The 20,860-nt window shown below is 32.3% G+C and overlaps 2 protein-coding genes across 4 annotated transcripts in view; one reads left to right on the top strand and one right to left on the bottom strand.

Moving 5' to 3' along the window:
- The window catches only part of pikfyve (phosphoinositide kinase, FYVE finger containing), a 33,152-nt gene extending 31,544 nt beyond the window's left edge, over window positions 1-1,608 (top strand). Inside the window, exon 44 of the mRNA XM_083903170.1 lies at window positions 1,209-1,608. Coding sequence (XP_083759296.1) covers window positions 1,209-1,324 — 116 coding nt within the window. The 3' untranslated portion in view covers window positions 1,325-1,608. The remainder of the gene's footprint in view (window positions 1-1,208) is intronic.
- A 3,464-nt stretch (window positions 1,609-5,072) lies between these two features.
- The window catches only part of ankrd44 (ankyrin repeat domain 44), a gene marked incomplete at its 3' end in the record, with an annotated part of 36,225 nt that continues 20,437 nt past the window's right edge, over window positions 5,073-20,860 (bottom strand). For 2 of the 3 annotated variants that reach the window (XM_083902151.1, XM_083902152.1), the window contains exons 18-28: window positions 20,181-20,382; window positions 20,011-20,098; window positions 19,812-19,929; window positions 18,885-19,107; window positions 18,267-18,354; window positions 18,105-18,188; window positions 17,789-17,934; window positions 7,177-7,253; window positions 6,985-7,067; window positions 6,371-6,462; window positions 5,073-5,341 (exon numbers count right to left, since the gene is read on the bottom strand). In XM_083902151.1, coding sequence (XP_083758277.1) covers window positions 5,073-5,341; window positions 6,371-6,462; window positions 6,985-7,067; window positions 7,177-7,253; window positions 17,789-17,934; window positions 18,105-18,188; window positions 18,267-18,354; window positions 18,885-19,107; window positions 19,812-19,929; window positions 20,011-20,098; window positions 20,181-20,382 — 1,470 coding nt within the window. Of the gene's footprint in view, window positions 5,342-6,370; window positions 6,463-6,984; window positions 7,106-7,172; window positions 7,254-17,788; window positions 17,935-18,104; window positions 18,189-18,266; window positions 18,355-18,884; window positions 19,108-19,811; window positions 19,930-20,010; window positions 20,099-20,180; window positions 20,383-20,860 lie in introns of all 3 variants that reach the window. The other variant, XM_083902150.1, reaches the window with a different exon arrangement.

The raw sequence follows: 20,860 nt of genomic DNA, 5'->3' as shown, positions 1-20,860 counted from the left end.
GACGACTTTAATTTGTTAAAACACACTTAACTAAGTCTCACACCGGAGTTTGTCAATATGCAAAAAATGCATAAATACAGTATTTTATTTTGAAACATGGTGTAGCTGCTGTGGGTTGGGGTTTATTTTTGATATATTTATGAGTTGGGTATGTGGTGTTTTATTTTGAAATTTATTTTTGCCAATTTTTTCTGTGAAAATGGTCACATTTTGGAGACATAGTATAGTATGACATACTACATAGTACAGTATGACGTTTTTGTCACGTTTTGGACCAAAAAAACGTTTTTCAAAAATATTGTCAGTTCTTGGACGACATAGTATAGTATGTCGTTTTTGCCAAATTTTGGACCAAATTTTTTTTCTCCAAAAATGGTCACATTTTAGAGACAAAGTATCGTATGACGTACTACATAGTATAGTATGACGTTTTTGTCACGTTTTGGACCAAAAAACGTTTTTCAAAAATATTGTCAGTTCTTGGACGACATAGTATAGTATGTCGTTTTTGCCAAATTTTGGACCAAATTTTTTTTCTCCAAAAATGGTCACATTTTAGAGACATAGTATAGTATGACGTTTTTGTCACGTTTTGGACCAAAAAAACTTTTTCAAAATTATAGTCAGATTTTTGACGACATAGTATAGTATGTCGTTTTTGCCAAATTTTGGACCAAATTTTTTTTCTCCAAAAATGGTCACATTTTAGAGACATAGTATAGTATGACGTTTTTGTCACGTTTTGGACCAAAAAAACTTTTTCAAAATTATAGTCAGATTTTTGACGACATAGTATAGTATGTCGTTTTTGCCAAATTTTGGACCAAATTTTTTTTCTCCAAAAATGGTCACATTTTAGAGACATAGTATAGTATGACGTACTACATAGTATAGTATGACGTTTTGGACCAAAAAAACGTTTTTCAAAAAATATTGTCAGATTTTGGACGACATAGTATATAGTATGTCGTTTTTGTCAAATTTTGGACCAAATTTTTTTTCTCCAAAAAATTTGAATATTTCTTTATCATTAAAACTTGGATATGAAGATATCATAATTTTGAGATTTTTGTCTCTTATTATCCACATTTTCCGCACAGAACAGTTAATCGGTTAAATTAAATTAAATTAAATTAAATTAAATTAAATTAAATTAAATTAAATTAAATTAAATTAAATTAAATGATTTGCGATTCTGTTGTCCTCAGGAAAAATGCCCACCGTCGTCTCCCCTGAACTCTACCGAGCTCGTTTCTGTGAAGCCATGGACAAATACTTCCTGATGGTTCCCGACCACTGGACCGGCCTCGGCGTCAACTGCTGAGTGGGCGTGTCATCTCCGGAGTGGGCGTGTCATCTCTGGAGTGGGCGTGTCCACATCGGCCGAGCAGGTGCACAAAAACACAAACACTCTCGCTCTCTATGCACAAAACCCGGACTTTGTAAATAACTTTATTGAGACTGAAGCGCGACCACGACACACGGCACAGGATCATTCCAGGAACACAGTTTAAATCCGTTTTTATCAGATTAGGATTATTATTATTTATCTGCTCCTGTGGATTATGGCGAGTTTCTCACAGGCCTTTTTTTTTTTTTTTTTTTTTTTTTTTTTTTTATATATATTAGAGTCCAAACTGTTTCAAACAGACAAACATTAGTGCTGTGCTTCTAGTTTGTTTAACAAACTCATTCATGTAATTTAAAGTTTGTAAATGTACAGAGATTATGTAACTATTAAAAGATTATTGACTCAGATTACGACAAAGAATGTCTTTATTTATATTGATAAGATCATTTTATTCTGGAAGTGAGGATTTGTTGCTTGTGTCACATTTCTTGACTTTATTTACTTAAACCTCAGATTAATCCGTAATCCAATCGTCCATTTGGGGTTTTTTGGGGGCGTAATCTCTCACAAAGTTGCGTACTTTCGCTCGTCGTACGAAGACAAGAAAACCATCGACAACGTTAACTTAAAACTGATTTTTTTTTTTATTATCGTACAATTTCTATAAAACCAAAAGCAGAGAAGCCGACAGTCGTACTGCATGAGGAACTTGCTCTCGTCTTCTGGCAGAATCTTTATTTCAAATATTGACCCTAACAATAATATAATAACACTGACAGACTCCGATCAGTTCATTCATTTACAAACGAGACAAAATCATCGCGGAAACGTCGAGGTTTTCTTTTCGTACAAAGTTTTTTTTTTTTATGTCGACATTTATGTACAACAACAACAAAACAAAAAGAACTTCAGTACCGAAGCACAAACTTAAGAGAATAAAAGGCCGTTATTGTGTTAACAAATCTCAGTTAAAAAAAGACCAAAAACATAACATTTATCTTATTAAAACTTTAATTTGTTGTAATTACTTCAAATTCTGCTTTTATTAATGTCCTCGTCATGGAAAACCTCTTTCACGCAAGGAAAACCTCTTTTTTGACGCAAGATGGCGCAGGTGAGACGATGTTACCCACGATGCAACATGGCTGACATCTGACGTTTAGGTTCATGTTAATACAAGACGGAAAAAAGTTTACTATTGAAAAAAAGAAGAAAAAAAGAAATTTGAATGACGACAAAAGTTAAGTCACATTAATTTAAAATTAAGTTACGATATGACTTATTTTATAAAAATTTAATTATCAAATATTTTATTATTAATTAACTAATTAAATATGTATTATTAATTAATTATTTAATTAAATTTGTCATTAATTAAATATTTAATTAAATAATAAAGTATTTAATTAAATATTTAATTATTATGATTTCAATTTTCTTCCAGTGACAGGATGTTCATCGTGAAATGAAAAGTTAGTTTTTGGTCTTTTTTTTAAATAAAGATTTGTTCAAACAATGACACGAATTCAGAAAAACCATCAAAGAGGTAAAAACAATAAACAATAGATAATCCATCTCTACCATGAAAAGAGTCAAGATGCAGTTCACCTAAATTATTACAGATTAATCTGACGTATTTCACTGTACTGAAATTTGTCCAGATTTTCAGGTTTTTAATGCGAAAAAATACATATTTAGAGTCAACGACTAAATCGATTTTTATCAATTAGATCACAATTTTCTTTTCTTTTTTAAATGCATGAAACAAATTTGATTTACAGATAAACTAAAAAATAAGTGGACAATTTCCCTCCAAAAATACCCTGACGTCCATCGAGTAAAACCTCTGATCATTTTCTTGCCTAAATTCTTAAAACGACGCACTAAAAATCTGATAATCTGGACAAATCTGCACCACCGAGCTTCAGTACTTTTTAAAAATTAATCATCGGAATTATTGGGATTTAACAACAACAACAACAACGGGGGAAAAACATGAGGTGATGGACATCAAGGCACTGGACACGTTTGAGACAATGGCACGGGTAACGAGGGCGGGGCAGGGGGCGTGGTCGAGTCGCGTAAAAAACGCTGGCAGTTTCCTGACCATCAGTACCGTCGTGGATCGGAGAATAAATATTAGCATAATTATTATCGCCGTGGTGAATAAAGAACGCGGGCGTTTTGATTTGATTTGTTTTGTCGCCCAGGCGTCAGGCGGTTACCCTGCTCTACGAAGTGCGTACAAACACGAGCGACGTGATCCGATAAACAAAAAAATACAAGAGTCCGGGCGGCCATTTTGGGCCCCCGAGATTAAAAAACGCTTACGAAAAAATGTCGATCGTAATCTCGCGTTTCGGTCGCGTTCACGAGTGCGAGAACGTCTCAGTTCCGTCGAGTTCGTCGCGCGATTTGTTCGTTTAAAATTTGAACTTGAACCCAGGATTGTCACAGACCGCGGGGGTTCGTCCTCTGAGGGACGCTAACGTACGAAAAAAAAAAACTCGCGACAAACGTTCGTAATTGTCTAAAGGGAAAAAAAAAAAAGCTAAGCGTGATTCAGGGAACTGAGACGAGCCCAGAGTGAACGAGTGAACATCGTCGACGTGGAAATTGCATACGAACTGTGAACACGTTCCGACAAACTTGTGCTTCAGGTGTTAACGGTAAACAAACAAGAAAAAAAAATAAGTCACCAAAAATCAGGAAAAGTTTAAAATTACACAGAGTTTTTCTAACGTTCTACTTCATTTTTATAAACACTTAAAAAAATGGCTTCTTTCTTCTTTCATTCTTTAATTATTATTATTTTTTATTTTTTTTAAGACTAACGCGTCTATCGCTGCGTCTCTCAGAGACCGAGTACCGAGGTCGGTTTGGATTTTAGCACCTGTGAGTGGATTTAAAACATGCTAACGCGAAGAAACCACAACGGGTCTGGGATCAGAGTCTACGAACTTTTTTTTTTTCCGAAACGACAAACCTTCAATATTTAACACGGGAAACGTCAATGATCACATGAATACGTTCACGAAAAAATGTTCTCATACATTTTAAGATGTTTAATCTAAACACTTCATTTAATTTTTCATAATTTCGTAATTGCAATTCATCGTAGAATTGGACGTTGAAATTCATTTGTAAATGTTAATGCAAAAAAACGTAATTTTTGCACAATCGATCAATTATTCAGTAATTAGCTTTTTAGCGCAACATAACTCGCAGTTTACTTTAGTTAGTTTAGAGAGAGCGAGGGCGCCACCTATTGGCTGTACGCTGCAAAGATACGTAAAAACCAAAAAAAAGGGGGGAAATTAGCCTAAAAGACGAATAAATGCGACAAAATATGAGCCAATGTGGGCGGCGCTTCAAGTCACGTTACAGTGTTGTCGTAAAACTTTTTTTACGTGAAGTTATTTTACAGTGTTTTCCTGTACATGTGGTCACCAGCAGGTGGCGCACGGCGCCTTAAATTTTAAGTCAAGATCACGAATAAAAGCGCTTTAAATGGATTTTTCGCAGAGAACTCATGTGATTATTTGCGTACGTGTTTGTCAAACACTGAAGGTGTCGCGCCGTAACTGCGTTAAACTCCGTTCATCTGCGCCGAGTCGTGGTAAAAAAAAACGCTGAGTCGTGGTGAGAAATTAAAAAAATAGAAAAAGAACAAAGGTTCAGTTGGAGGTAGAGGACGGAGACGACACGAGGACAGACGGCGTCAGAACGTCTCCGAGTCCTCCGAGTCGTTCTCCGTCGTTCCCTCGCTCGAGGGTCTGGACGGGTTCGGGTTCCTGGGGCTGCGGGGGCCCCGGCGGACGGCGGGCGGAGCCACTTTGGGCCCCGGGTTGTGCAGCTGCCTCAGCAGGGAGCCTGGGGACGGGGCCCCGGAGCTGCAAGGGGAGCAGAAAGGCATCATGGAAGCCAGAATGAGAGCCAGACAGTCGGCCACCTCTCTGCTCGGAGCGCAAGCCAGAGCAGGAGTCAGACCTGAGAGGGGACAGAGGGGACAGAGAGGACAGAGACGAGGACATGGCCAAGCAGAGACAGAGGACAAAAGAGGGAGACAAAGGGACGGAGCAGCATTCCGTTAGCGAGGAGGAGACAAACACAAATGCGGCTGACGACGTTAAAGTCCAACTGAAATCACTCTTGAAGACGGACGATTTATCGCGACCGTGACTCATTTCTAATGTTTGCTCTAAAAATACAGAATTCAAATAATATCGATTTGTTTGAGGAAAGAAACCAGAAAATATGCAAACATCTCGAAAACGACGACTTATTTCGAACGATGTTCAGTCTCTTTTGAAATATTTTCTTCTGCGAGTAAGAAAACCAGAGTATATTCCGAACTAGAAAAGCACTTGGGGAGCGCAGACCTCCGCCAAAATCACGCCCCAAAATGTAAGCACTTGTTCCTGTTGTCATTGCGGACATTTCCTGAAAATTTCATCCAAATCCGTCTGCGACTTTTCGAGTTATGTTGCTAACGAAAACATAGAAAAACTGACGTAGGTCAATGATCATAAAAACTAGAGAAATACTTTTGGATTACGATAAAAAAATGTAATTTTCTGAGCAGAAACATGAGCTGATTCATTTCAGTTGGACTTTAAAAACAAATCAAGCAGCACAAACACAGTTTACATCAGGATTCCCACTGCTGCACTCATAAAAAATACACTGTAATATTTTCATGATATTCATAATTAACTTTACCAGCTTTTTTAGGAGTGAATTTAACAATTTTACTCCAGCATTTTGCAGAATTCATGTCTGAAATCTTAGAATCTTAACTTTTCTCTCTCCACTACTGGAAAAAATTTTTTTTTAATTTCTCAAACAGTGGAAATCCGAAAAAAATTTTTAAGAAAATTAAATAATTTGATTTGTTGTGCACATATATATATAAAAAAACCTGTAAAATAAATCACGTTCATGCTGAAACGCAGGGGAAAAAAAAACACTAAAGCCGAGCAGAGACGTCGACGAGCAGCCGTAGCCGTTTGATCGTACCGTTCTCGTCCACCGTCTGAACGTTAGCTCCTCGCGACAGAAGCTCCTGCACCGCCCTCTTCAGGCCACTGCGCGCCGCCAGGTGCAGAGGTCTGCAAAACAGACAAATAAAACACAAAAGAAAAAAATATATATTTACATATCGTAAAACATCTGTTAGATACTTTAACACGTGAAAAAGTACGAAAAATGTCAATAGCGTTCCGGGAAAATATGCTAAATCAATATTTAGCTAAATTTAAAGAATTATGAATATTTTATCAATTCTTAACATTGAAAAGATCTTTAAAAATTACGTGACTGCCTAATTAGTATATGCATTACCACAAGGTGGCAGCAGCAAGCATTTGAATCTGCACAGGAAACACAATTTGTTCTATACATTTGCTAAAATGTGGCTACTTCCTGTTATCGCTATTGTTTCATCCGAACTCTGAGTGTGTATTTATAATCGTAGAATAACGACCAAAATATATTTATTATATGAAACACGTTGGACGTTAAATTTGAAAATATGGCCATTGAGACATAATTTATGCTAACACTATCGCTACGAATTTGATAAAAGAAAGAAAGAAACATCGTAAACAGATCGTAATCTCCGCGTCACTCACGTCTGCAGAGCTGCGTTTGTGGCGTTGATGAGCGTCGTGTCGGACATTTTCTCCAGAATCAACAACACGCAGTCTTCTTTTCCCTGCGGAGAGAAGACGTCGGAGTGTACAGTCGTGTTTTCTGCGAAACGGGCGTGCGACAACGTGAAACTGTTAAAAAATACGAGGAACGAGATCCTTGTGGACACTTACGTTACTGCACGACAGATGCAGAGCCGTGTTGCCGTCTTTGTCCGTCATAGTGAGGTTGGCGCTGGTCAACAGCACCTCTACAGGACAAGACCACACATATATGTTTACTATGTGTATGTATATATGTATGTACATAAATATTTATATATATATATATAAAAAACACCAAGAACTAATTTGTAACGACATAGTATAGTATGACGTTTCTGTCAAATTTTGACCAAAAAAAAAATTCAACATTTTTTAGACGACATAGTATAGTACGTCGTTTTTTTTGTCAATTTTGGACAAAACATTTTGGACAAAAAATTTTGGACGACATAATATAGTATGTGGTTTTTTTGTCAAATTTTGGACGACATGTCGCTTTGGTCAAATTTTGGACCAAAAAACATTTTCAAAATTGTTTAGACGACATAGTATAGTGTCGTTTTTTTGTCAAATTTTGGACCTAAATTTTTTTTCCTTTTTTCTAGACTACATAGTATAGTACGTCATTTTTTTGTCAAATTTTGGACCAAATTTTTTTTTCAAAATTGTTTAGACGACATAGTATAGTGTGTCGTTTTTTTGTCAAATTTTGGACCTAAAATTATTAAAAAGAATTTCTAGACGACATAGTATAGTACGTCATTTTTTTGTCAAATTCTGGACCAAAAAAAATTGTCAAAATTGTTTAGACGACATAGTATAGTGTGTTGTTTTTTTGTCATATTTTGGACCTAAAATTTTTATTTATTTTTTTAGACGACATAGTATAGTACGTATTTTTTTTGTCAAATTTTGGACCAAAAAAATTGTCAACATTTTTTAGACGACATAGTATAGTGTGTCGTTTTTCTGTCAAATTTTGGACGACATGTCGCTTTGGTCAAATTTTGGACCAAAAATTTTTTTCAAAATTGTTTAGACGACATAGTATAGTGTGTTTTTTTTGTCAAATTTTGGACCTAAAATCTTTTTTTTTTTTTCTAGACGACATAGTATAGTACGTATTTGTTTTGTCAAATTTTGGACCAAAAAAAATGTTCAACATTTTTTAGACGACATAGTATAGTACGTCGGTTTTTTTGTCAGATTTTGGACCAAAAAGAATGGTCAAAATTGTTTAGACGACATAGTATAGTGTGTCGTTTTTTTGTCAAATTTTGGACCTAAAGTTATTATTATTTTTTTTTAGACGACATAGTATAGTACGTATTTTTTTTGTCAAATTTTGGACCAAAAAAAATTGTCAACATTTTTTAGACGACATAGTATAGTGTCGTTTTTTTGTCAAATTTTGGACGACATGTCGCTTTGGTCAAATTTTGGACCAAAAAAATTTGTCAAAATTGTTTAGACGACATAGTATACTGTGTCGTTTTTGTCAAATTTTGGACCTAATATCATTTTTTTTTTTCTAGACGACATAGTATAGTACGTAATTTTTTTGTCAAATTTTGGACCTAAAATTTATTTTTATTTTTTTAGACGACATAGTATAGTACGTTTTTTTTTTGTCTAATTTTGGACCAAAAAAAATTGTCAAAATTGTTTAGACGACATAGTATAGTGTGTTGTTTTTTTGTCATATTTTGGACCTAAAATTTTTATTTATTTTTTTAGACGACATAGTATAGTACGTATTTTTTTTGTCAAATTTTGGACCAAAAAAATTGTCAACATTTTTTAGACGACATAGTATAGTGTGTCGTTTTTCTGTCAAATTTTGGACGACATGTCGCTTTGGTCAAATTTTGGACCAAAAATTTTTTTCAAAATTGTTTAGACGACATAGTATAGTGTGTTTTTTTTGTCAAATTTTGGACCTAAAATCTTTTTTTTTTTTTCTAGACGACATAGTATAGTACGTAATTTTTTTGTCAAATTTTGGACCTAAAATTTATTTTATTTTTTTTAGACGACATAGTATAGTACGTTTTTTTTTTGTCTAATTTTGGACCAAAAAAAATTGTCAAAATTTTTTAGACGACATAGTATAGTGTGTCGTTTTTTTGTCAAATTTTGGACGACATGTCGCTTTGGTCAAATTTTGGACCAAAAAATGTTTTCAAAATTGTTTAGACGACATAGTATAGTGTCGTTTTTTTGTCAAATTTTGGGCAAAAAATATTTTTCAAACATTTTTGGACAACATAATATAGTATGTGTTTTTTTTGTCAAATTTTTACGACATGTTGCTTTGGTCAAATTTTGGACCTAAAATCTTTTTTTTTTTTCTAGACGACATAGTATAGTACGTATTTCTTTTGTCAAACTTTGGACCAAAAAAAATGCTCAACCTTTTTTAGACGACATAGTATAGTACGTAATTTTTTTTGTAAAATTTTGGACCAAAAAAAAATGTCTACATTTTTTAGACGACATAGTATAGTACGTCGTTTTTTTTGTCAATTTTGGACAAAACATTTTGGACAAAAAATTTTGGACGACATAATATAGTATTTGTTTTTTTGTCAAATTTTGGACGACATGTCGCTTTTGTCAAATTTTGGACCAAAAAAAATTGTCAAAATTGTTTAGACGACATAGTATAGTGTGTCATTTTTTTGTCATATTTTGGACTTTAAATTTTTTAATTTTTTTTAGACATAGTAAAGTACGTATTTTTTTTGTCAAATTTTGGACCAAAAAAAATTGTCAAAATTGTTTAGACGACATAGTTTAGTGTGTCGTTTTTTTGTCAAATTTTGGACCTAAAATCATTTTTTTTTTTTCTAGACGACATAGTATAGTACGTATTTCTTTTGTCAAATTTTGGACCAAAAAAAATTGTCAAATTTTTTTAGACGACATAGTATAGTACGTTTTTTTTTGTCAAATTTTGGACCAAAAAAAATTGTCAAAATTTTTTAGACGACATAGTATAGTGTGTCGTTTTTTTGTCAAATTTTGGACGACATGTCGCTTTGGTCAAATTTTGGACCAAAAAAATGTTTTCAAAATTGTTTAGACGACAGTATAGTGTCGTTTTTTTGTCAAATTTTGGACCTAAAATCTTTTTTTTTTTTCTAGACGACATAGTATAGTACGTATTTCTTTTGTCAAATTTTGGACCAAAAAAAATTTTCAACATTTTTTAGACGACATAGTATAGTACGTAATTTTTTTTGTAAAATTTTGGACCAAAAAAAAATTTCTAAATTTTTTAGACGACATAGTATAGTACGTCGTTTTTTTGTCATATTTTGGACCTAAAATTTTTATTATTTTTTTTAGACGACATAGTATAGTACGTATTTTTTTTGTCAAATTTTGGACCAAAAAAAATTGTCAAAATTTTTTAGACGACATAGTATAGTGTCGTTTTTTTGTCAAATTTTGGACCTAAAATCATTTTTTTTTTTCTAGACGACATAGTATAGTACGTATGTCTTTTGTCAAATTTTGGGCAAAAAATATTTTTCAAACATTTTTGGACAACATAATATAGTATGTGTTTTTTTTGTCAAATTTTGGACGACATGTTGCTTTTGTCAAACTTTGGACCAAAAAAAATGTTCAACATTTTTTAGACGACATAGTATAGTACGTAATTTTTTTTGTAAAATTTTGGACCAAAAAAAAATGTCTACATTTTTTAGACGACATAGTATAGTACGTCGTTTTTTTTGTCAATTTTGGACAAAACATTTTGGACAAAAAATTTTGGACGACATAATATAGTATTTGTTTTTTTGTCAAATTTTGGACGACATGTCGCTTTTGTCAAATTTTGGACCAAAAAAAATTGTCAAAATTGTTTAGACGACATAGTATAGTGTGTCATTTTTTTGTCATATTTTGGACTTTAAATTTTTTAATTTTTTTTAGACATAGTAAAGTACGTATTTTTTTTGTCAAATTTTGGACCAAAAAAAATTGTCAAAATTGTTTAGACGACATAGTTTAGTGTGTCGTTTTTTTGTCAAATTTTGGACCTAAAATCATTTTATTTTTTCTAGACGACATAGTATAGTACGTATTTCTTTTGTCAAATTTTGGACCAAAAAAAATTGTCAAATTTTTTTAGACGACATAGTATAGTACGTTTTTTTTTGTCAAATTTTGGACCAAAAAAAATTGTCAAAATTTTTTAGACGACATAGTATAGTGTGTCGTTTTTTTGTCAAATTTTGGACGACATGTCGCTTTGGTCAAATTTTGGACCAAAAAAATGTTTTCAAAATTGTTTAGACGACAGTATAGTGTCGTTTTTTTGTCAAATTTTGGACCTAAAATCTTTTTTTTTTTTCTAGACGACATAGTATAGTACGTATTTCTTTTGTCAAATTTTGGACCAAAAAAAATTTTCAACATTTTTTAGACGACATAGTATAGTACGTAATTTTTTTTGTAAAATTTTGGACCAAAAAAAAATTTCTAAATTTTTTAGACGACATAGTATAGTACGTCGTTTTTTTGTCATATTTTGGACCTAAAATTTTTATTATTTTTTTTAGACGACATAGTATAGTACGTATTTTTTTTGTCAAATTTTGGACCAAAAAAAATTGTCAAAATTTTTTAGACGACATAGTATAGTGTCGTTTTTTTGTCAAATTTTGGACCTAAAATCATTTTTTTTTTTCTAGACGACATAGTATAGTACGTATGTCTTTTGTCAAATTTTGGGCAAAAAATATTTTTCAAACATTTTTGGACAACATAATATAGTATGTGTTTTTTTTGTCAAATTTTGGACGACATGTTGCTTTTGTCAAACTTTGGACCAAAAAAAATGTTCAACATTTTTTAGACGACATAGTATAGTACGTAATTTTTTTTGTAAAATTTTGGACCAAAAAAAAATTTCTACATTTTTTAGACGACATAGTATAGTACGTCGTTTTTTTTGTCAATTTTGGACAAAACATTTTGGACAAAAAATTTTGGACGACATAATATAGTGTCGTTTTTTTGTCAAATTTTGGACCTAAAATCATTTTTTTTTTTTCTAGACGACATAGTATAGTACGTATTTCTTTTGTCAAATTTTGGACCAAAAAAAATTGTCAAAATTGTTTAGACGACATAGTATAGTGTGTCGTTTTTTTGTCATATTTTGGACCTAAAATTTTCAACATTTTTTAGACGACATAGTATAGTACGTCGTTTTTTTTGTCAATTTTGGACAAAACATTTTGGAAAAAAAATTTTGGACGACATAATATAGTATGTGTTTTTTTGTCAAATTTTGGACCAAGAAAAATGTTCAAAATTTTTTAGACGACATAGTTAAGTATGTCGTTTTTTTGTCATATTTTGGACCTAAAATTTTTATTATTTTTTTTAGACGACATAGTATAGTACGTATTTTTTTTGTAAAATTTTGGACCAAAAAAAAATTTCTAAATTTTTTAGACGACATAGTATAGTACGTCGTTTTTTTGTCATATTTTGGACCTAAAATTTTTATTATTTTTTTTAGACGACATAGTATAGTACGTATTTTTTTTGTCAAATTTTGGACCAAAAAAAATTGTCAAAATTTTTTAGACGACATAGTATAGTGTCGTTTTTTTGTCAAATTTTGGACCTAAAATCATTTTTTTTTTTCTAGACGACATAGTATAGTACGTATGTCTTTTGTCAAATTTTGGGCAAAAAATATTTTTCAAACATTTTTGGACAACATAATATAGTATGTGTTTTTTTTGTCAAATTTTGGACGACATGTTGCTTTTGTCAAACTTTGGACCAAAAAAAATGTTCAACATTTTTTAGACGACATAGTATAGTACGTAATTTTTTTTGTAAAATTTTGGACCAAAAAAAAATGTCTACATTTTTTAGACGACATAGTATAGTACGTCGTTTTTTTTGTCAATTTTGGACAAAACATTTTGGACAAAAAATTTTGGACGACATAATATAGTATTTGTTTTTTTGTCAAATTTTGGACGACATGTCGCTTTTGTCAAATTTTGGACCAAAAAAAATTGTCAAAATTGTTTAGACGACATAGTATAGTGTGTCATTTTTTTGTCATATTTTGGACTTTAAATTTTTTAATTTTTTTTAGACATAGTAAAGTACGTATTTTTTTTGTCAAATTTTGGACCAAAAAAAATTGTCAAAATTGTTTAGACGACATAGTTTAGTGTGTCGTTTTTTTGTCAAATTTTGGACCTAAAATCATTTTTTTTTTTTCTAGACGACATAGTATAGTACGTATTTCTTTTGTCAAATTTTGGACCAAAAAAAATTGTCAAATTTTTTTAGACGACATAGTATAGTACGTTTTTTTTTGTCAAATTTTGGACCAAAAAAAATTGTCAAAATTTTTTAGACGACATAGTATAGTGTGTCGTTTTTTTGTCAAATTTTGGACGACATGTCGCTTTGGTCAAATTTTGGACCAAAAAAATGTTTTCAAAATTGTTTAGACGACAGTATAGTGTCGTTTTTTTGTCAAATTTTGGACCTAAAATCTTTTTTTTTTTTCTAGACGACATAGTATAGTACGTATTTCTTTTGTCAAATTTTGGACCAAAAAAAATTTTCAACATTTTTTAGACGACATAGTATAGTACGTAATTTTTTTTGTAAAATTTTGGACCAAAAAAAAATTTCTAAATTTTTTAGACGACATAGTATAGTACGTCGTTTTTTTGTCATATTTTGGACCTAAAATTTTTATTATTTTTTTTAGACGACATAGTATAGTACGTATTTTTTTTGTCAAATTTTGGACCAAAAAAAATTGTCAAAATTTTTTAGACGACATAGTATAGTGTCGTTTTTTTGTCAAATTTTGGACCTAAAATCATTTTTTTTTTTCTAGACGACATAGTATAGTACGTATGTCTTTTGTCAAATTTTGGGCAAAAAATATTTTTCAAACATTTTTGGACAACATAATATAGTATGTGTTTTTTTTGTCAAATTTTGGACGACATGTTGCTTTTGTCAAACTTTGGACCAAAAAAAATGTTCAACATTTTTTAGACGACATAGTATAGTACGTAATTTTTTTTGTAAAATTTTGGACCAAAAAAAAATTTCTACATTTTTTAGACGACATAGTATAGTACGTCGTTTTTTTTGTCAATTTTGGACAAAACATTTTGGACAAAAAATTTTGGACGACATAATATAGTGTCGTTTTTTTGTCAAATTTTGGACCTAAAATCATTTTTTTTTTTTCTAGACGACATAGTATAGTACGTATTTCTTTTGTCAAATTTTGGACCAAAAAAAATTGTCAAAATTGTTTAGACGACATAGTATAGTGTGTCGTTTTTTTGTCATATTTTGGACCTAAAATTTTCAACATTTTTTAGACGACATAGTATAGTACGTCGTTTTTTTTGTCAATTTTGGACAAAACATTTTGGAAAAAAAATTTTGGACGACATAATATAGTATGTGTTTTTTTGTCAAATTTTGGACCAAGAAAAATGTTCAAAATTTTTTAGACGACATAGTTAAGTATGTCGTTTTTTTGTCATATTTTGGACCTAAAATTTTTATTATTTTTTTTAGACGACATAGTATAGTACGTATTTTTTTTGTAAAATTTTGGACCAAAAAAAAATTTCTAAATTTTTTAGACGACATAGTATAGTACGTCGTTTTTTTGTCATATTTTGGACCTAAAATTTTTATTATTTTTTTTAGACGACATAGTATAGTACGTATTTTTTTTGTCAAATTTTGGACCAAAAAAAATTGTCAAAATTTTTTAGACGACATAGTATAGTGTCGTTTTTTTGTCAAATTTTGGACCTAAAATCATTTTTTTTTTTCTAGACGACATAGTATAGTACGTATGTCTTTTGTCAAATTTTGGGCAAAAAATATTTTTCAAACATTTTTGGACAACATAATATAGTATGTGTTTTTTTTGTCAAATTTTGGACGACATGTTGCTTTTGTCAAACTTTGGACCAAAAAAAATGTTCAACATTTTTTAGACGACATAGTATAGTACGTAATTTTTTTTGTAAAATTTTGGACCAAAAAAAAATGTCTACATTTTTTAGACGACATAGTATAGTACGTCGTTTTTTTTGTCAATTTTGGACAAAACATTTTGGACAAAAAATTTTGGACGACATAATATAGTATTTGTTTTTTTGTCAAATTTTGGACGACATGTCGCTTTTGTCAAATTTTGGACCAAAAAAAATTGTCAAAATTGTTTAGACGACATAGTATAGTGTGTCATTTTTTTGTCATATTTTGGACTTTAAATTTTTTAATTTTTTTTAGACATAGTAAAGTACGTATTTTTTTTGTCAAATTTTGGACCAAAAAAAATTGTCAAAATTGTTTAGACGACATAGTTTAGTGTGTCGTTTTTTTGTCAAATTTTGGACCTAAAATCATTTTTTTTTTTTCTAGACGACATAGTATAGTACGTATTTCTTTTGTCAAATTTTGGACCAAAAAAAATTGTCAAATTTTTTTAGACGACATAGTATAGTACGTTTTTTTTTGTCAAATTTTGGACCAAAAAAAATTGTCAAAATTTTTTAGACGACATAGTATAGTGTGTCGTTTTTTTGTCAAATTTTGGACGACATGTCGCTTTGGTCAAATTTTGGACCAAAAAAATGTTTTCAAAATTGTTTAGACGACAGTATAGTGTCGTTTTTTTGTCAAATTTTGGACCTAAAATCTTTTTTTTTTTTCTAGACGACATAGTATAGTACGTATTTCTTTTGTCAAATTTTGGACCAAAAAAAATTTTCAACATTTTTTAGACGACATAGTATAGTACGTAATTTTTTTTGTAAAATTTTGGACCAAAAAAAAATTTCTAAATTTTTTAGACGACATAGTATAGTACGTCGTTTTTTTGTCATATTTTGGACCTAAAATTTTTATTATTTTTTTTAGACGACATAGTATAGTACGTATTTTTTTTGTCAAATTTTGGACCAAAAAAAATTGTCAAAATTTTTTAGACGACATAGTATAGTGTCGTTTTTTTGTCAAATTTTGGACCTAAAATCATTTTTTTTTTTCTAGACGACATAGTATAGTACGTATGTCTTTTGTCAAATTTTGGGCAAAAAATATTTTTCAAACATTTTTGGACAACATAATATAGTATGTGTTTTTTTTGTCAAATTTTGGACGACATGTTGCTTTTGTCAAACTTTGGACCAAAAAAAATGTTCAACATTTTTTAGACGACATAGTATAGTACGTAATTTTTTTTGTAAAATTTTGGACCAAAAAAAAATTTCTACATTTTTTAGACGACATAGTATAGTACGTCGTTTTTTTTGTCAATTTTGGACAAAACATTTTGGACAAAAAATTTTGGACGACATAATATAGTGTCGTTTTTTTGTCAAATTTTGGACCTAAAATCTTTTTTTTTTTTTCTAGACGACATAGTATAGTACGTATTTCTTTTGTCATATTTTGGACCTAAAATTTTCAACATTTTTTAGACGACATAGTATAGTACGTCGTTTTTTTTGTCAATTTTGGACAAAACATTTTGGAAAAAAAATTTTGGACGACATAATATAGTATGTGTTTTTTTGTCAAATTTTGGACCAAGAAAAATGTTCAAAATTTTTTAGACGACATAGTTAAGTATGTCGTTTTTTTGTCAAATTTTGGGCAAAAAATATTTTTCAAACATTTTTGGACAACATAATATAGTTTGTGTTTTTTTTGTCAAATTTTGGACGACATGTTGCTTTGGTCAAATTTTGGACCTAAAATCTTTTTTTTTTTTCTAGACGACATAGTATAGTACGTATTTCTTTTGTCAAATTTTGGACCAAAAAAAATTTTCAAATTGTTTTAGACGACATAGTGTAGTACGTAATTTTTTTTGTAAAATTTTGGACCAAAAAAAAAAATTTCTAAATTTTTTAGACGACATAGTATAGTACGTCGTTTTTTTTTTCAATTTTGGACAAAACATTTTGGACAAAAAATTTTGGACGACATAATATAGTATTTGTTTTTTTGTCAAATTTTGGACCAAAAAAAATTGTCAAAATTTTTTAGACGACATAGTATAGTGTGTCGTTTTTTTGTCAAATTTTGGACGACATGTCGCTTTGGTCAAATTTTGGACCAAAAAAAATTGTCAAAATTGTTTAGACGACATAGTTTAGTGTGTCGTTTTTTTGTCATATTTTGGACCTAAAATTTTTATTATTTTTTTTAGACGACATAGTATAGTACGTATTTTTTTTGTCAAATTTTGGACCAAAAAAAATTGTCAACATTTTTTAGACGACATAGTATAGTGTCGTTTTTTTGTCAAATTTTGGACCTAAAATCTTTTTTTTTTTTTCTAGACGACATAGTATAGTACGTATTTCTTTTGTCAAATTTTGGACCAAAAAAAATTGTCAAAATTGTTTAGACGACATAGTATAGTGTGTCGTTTTTTTGTCAAATTTTGGACATAAAATTATTTTATTTTTTTTCTAGACGACATAGTATAGTTGCATTTTTTTGTCAAATTTTGGACCAAAAAAAAGTGTCAACATTTTTTAGACGACATAGTATAGTGTGTCGTTTTTTTGTCAAATTTTGGACGACATGTCGCTTTTGTCAAATTTTGGACCAAAAAATATTTTTCAAAAAAATTTCGACGACATTGTATGTATATATATATACACACATATATATAAAAACATCTCCCCACCGAGAACTCCGACTCTGCCCTTCTCGGCCGCCATCATCAGTGCTGTGCGTCCCGATTGGTCCACGTCGTCCACGGGGGTGTCGTGCGACAGGAGCAGCTGGACGCAGTCGACGTGTCCCGCGAAGGCTGCGGCGTGAAGCGGCGTCCTGCGGGGGGACAGTGGGAGGAGTTACAGGTAACGCACGCACACACACACAGTGTTACGACTAACGTTAACGTAAACCACAATTCAAATCTTAGTTCCTCCATGAGGACGACTGGTCCTGATAAGTGTTTACAAATGGAACACACCGATAAGGTGTTCCTTAACCCTCACCTGTCCTTGGCGTCCTTGCAGCCTGCGATGTCTGAGCCCATGGCCTCCAGCAGCAAAGACGCACAAGTCTCGTGATCGTTCACTCTGTTGGAATAAAATTCACTATTATTCATACTTTATATACATTTATACGTGTGCATATACAGTGTGTTTGTGTCTTACACAGCGCAGTGCAGAGGTGTGAAGGGGTTTCCATCGATGCAGCGACAACCTTTCTGCTCCAGCAGGACCTCCACACAGCCCTCCTGACCTGCACACACACACACACATGTTGAAGCCTCTAAAATAAGAAGGTTTTTGTGTATAGTTTGTCGTTTTTTTGTCCAATTTTGGACAAAAAATATTTTTCAAAAGATTTTGCCCGACATAATATAGTATGTTTTTTTATCAAATTTTGTACGACATGTCGCTTTTGTCAAATTTTGGACCAAAAATAAGTTTAAAAAAACTTAGACAGTATAGTACGTCATTTTTTGGTCAAATTTTGGACCAAAAAAATTTGTCAAAAACTTTTAGACGACATAGTATAGTATGTCGTTTTATTTGTCAAATTTTGGACAAAAAATATTTTTCAAAAAGTTTTGGACGACATAATATAGTATGTGTGTTTTTCGTCAAATTTTGGACGACATGTCGCTTTTGTCAAATTTTGCACCAAAAAATATTTTTCTAAAAATGTTGGACGACATTGTATGTATATATATATATATATACATATCTATAAAAACATCTCCGCAAAATAAGAAGGTTTTTGTGTGTGTGTGTGTTGTGGACACTGACCGTAGTAACAGGCCCAGTGCAGCGGCGTGTATCCACTGTTGTCTCTCAGCGGCGGCAGAGACGGCGGCTCCGAGCAGGCGATGCTCAGCAGCTCGCTCAGCCAGGAGGCGTGTCCTCTGGACGCCGCCAGGTGGATGGCGGTGCGGCCCCAAGAGTCTCCGAGCAAAATGGACGCCTCCTGCTCCAGGAGACACTGGATGCACTCCTCCTGACCACAGAGCAGCTGGACACAACAGAGGGTTCATCTCATAAAAAACCACGCTGGCATAAGGAACTACTTCTTTGTCAAATTTTTGGATGGGGTTGGAGCAGTTAGTGTGCAGAGAATCGTGGTCACAGGTTCAACTCCACCCCTGGCTGGTTGTACTCATTTGTAAAGTTGCTTTGGATTAAAGTGTCTGCTTAATGAAATTTTGGACCAAAAAAAGTTTCAAATTTTTATTTCAAATTTTGGACCTAAAAAAAATTATTCAAAAAAAATTTCAAATTTTGGACGACATAGTATGGTATGACGTTTTTGTCAAATTTTGGACCAAAACATTTTTTTCAAAATTTTTTGGACGACATAGTATAGTATGTCGTTTTTGTCAAATTTTGGACCAACATTTTTTTCTTAAAAAATGGTCACATTTTGGAGACATAATATAGTATGACGTACTACATAGTATAGTCTTAAGTTTTTGTCAAGTTTCGGACCAAAACATTTTTTTCAAAAAAATTGTCCGATTTTGGAAGATATAGTATAGTATGACGTTTTTGTCAAATTTTGGACCAAAAATTATTATTTTTTGATGCTGAAATGAAAGCTACAAAAGTTTAACAACACACTACAGACTGTGCCTTAAAAGGGGTGTGGCCACACAGAGATACATCACTAAAGGTTAATAACCCGAAGGATAAAAAACAGGTTAACGTTTTAAAACTCACCCCGAGATGCAGCGCAGTGAGGCCGTGGTTGTCGGCCATGTTGACGTTGGCGTCTCTCTCCAGCAGCAGCGACACGGCGTCCACGTGTCCGCCCGCCACCGCCAACATCAGAGGCGTCCTGCGGGCGAGAGACAACGCAACGCTTTTAATACGATAACAAACAGGAAGTGAAAAAAAAAAAAAAAGGACGACGACTCACTGTCCCTGAGAGTCAGCAGCATCTACGAGGTCTGCACTGTCCGACTCGTCCAGCAGGAGGCGCACACATGTCGTGTGACCGTTCATCACTGTGGGGGGGTGGAGTCAGAGCAGAGTCACATGACACGACACACGTCATTGAAATACCATTAACACAGAGTGTGAACTCACCTGCCAGGTGAACGGGGCTGCGTCCGTGCTGCGTGTCGGTGCTGCGCGGCGACGCCCCCTGGCTGAGGAGGGTGTGAACGCAGTCGGCGTGGCCTCGCAGCGCGGCCAGAGCCAGGGGAGTCCGGCCCACCTCGTCCCCCTGGTCCACGTCCCTCTGTCCCTGCAGCAGGACCTCCAGAGCCTGAGCGTGGCCGTGATACGCCTGCACAAACAAACAAACAAACAAACAAACAAACAAACAAATAAATAAATAAATAAATAAATAAATAAAAAACGCACTGCGCTTGTGAGAATTGAGTTTTGTGAATAAAAATTTGTGACATCACCATATTCCATCATACTATCAAAATAATGACATTTATGATGATATTTCAAAATAAAAGGTAAAAATAAAGGTTTGTTTTGATATGGAACGATAAATAATTCACCACATAAATGTGTTTGTGTTCATTTCAAATAAACACATAGAAATAACTTATAAATTTAAGTTATCAATAAATTGATTTTAAGTCGGAATGATATTAGAGATGAGAATCACGAGTAAACAAACATGATACAGGAAGTACGGAAAGCCAACAAGGTCATAACTCCTTTTGTCAAATTTTGGGCCATTTTTTTTCAAATTTTTTTTCAAATTTTGGACGACATAGTACAGTATGACGTTTTTGTCAAATTTTGGA

This window comes from Microchirus variegatus, assembly GCF_963457635.1.
Source record: "Microchirus variegatus genome assembly, chromosome: 16".
NCBI classification, from domain to species: Eukaryota; Metazoa; Chordata; class Actinopteri; order Pleuronectiformes; family Soleidae; genus Microchirus; species Microchirus variegatus.
The sequence above is the reverse complement of the archived record's forward strand: the minus strand, read 5'-3'. Positions and strand labels throughout refer to the sequence as shown.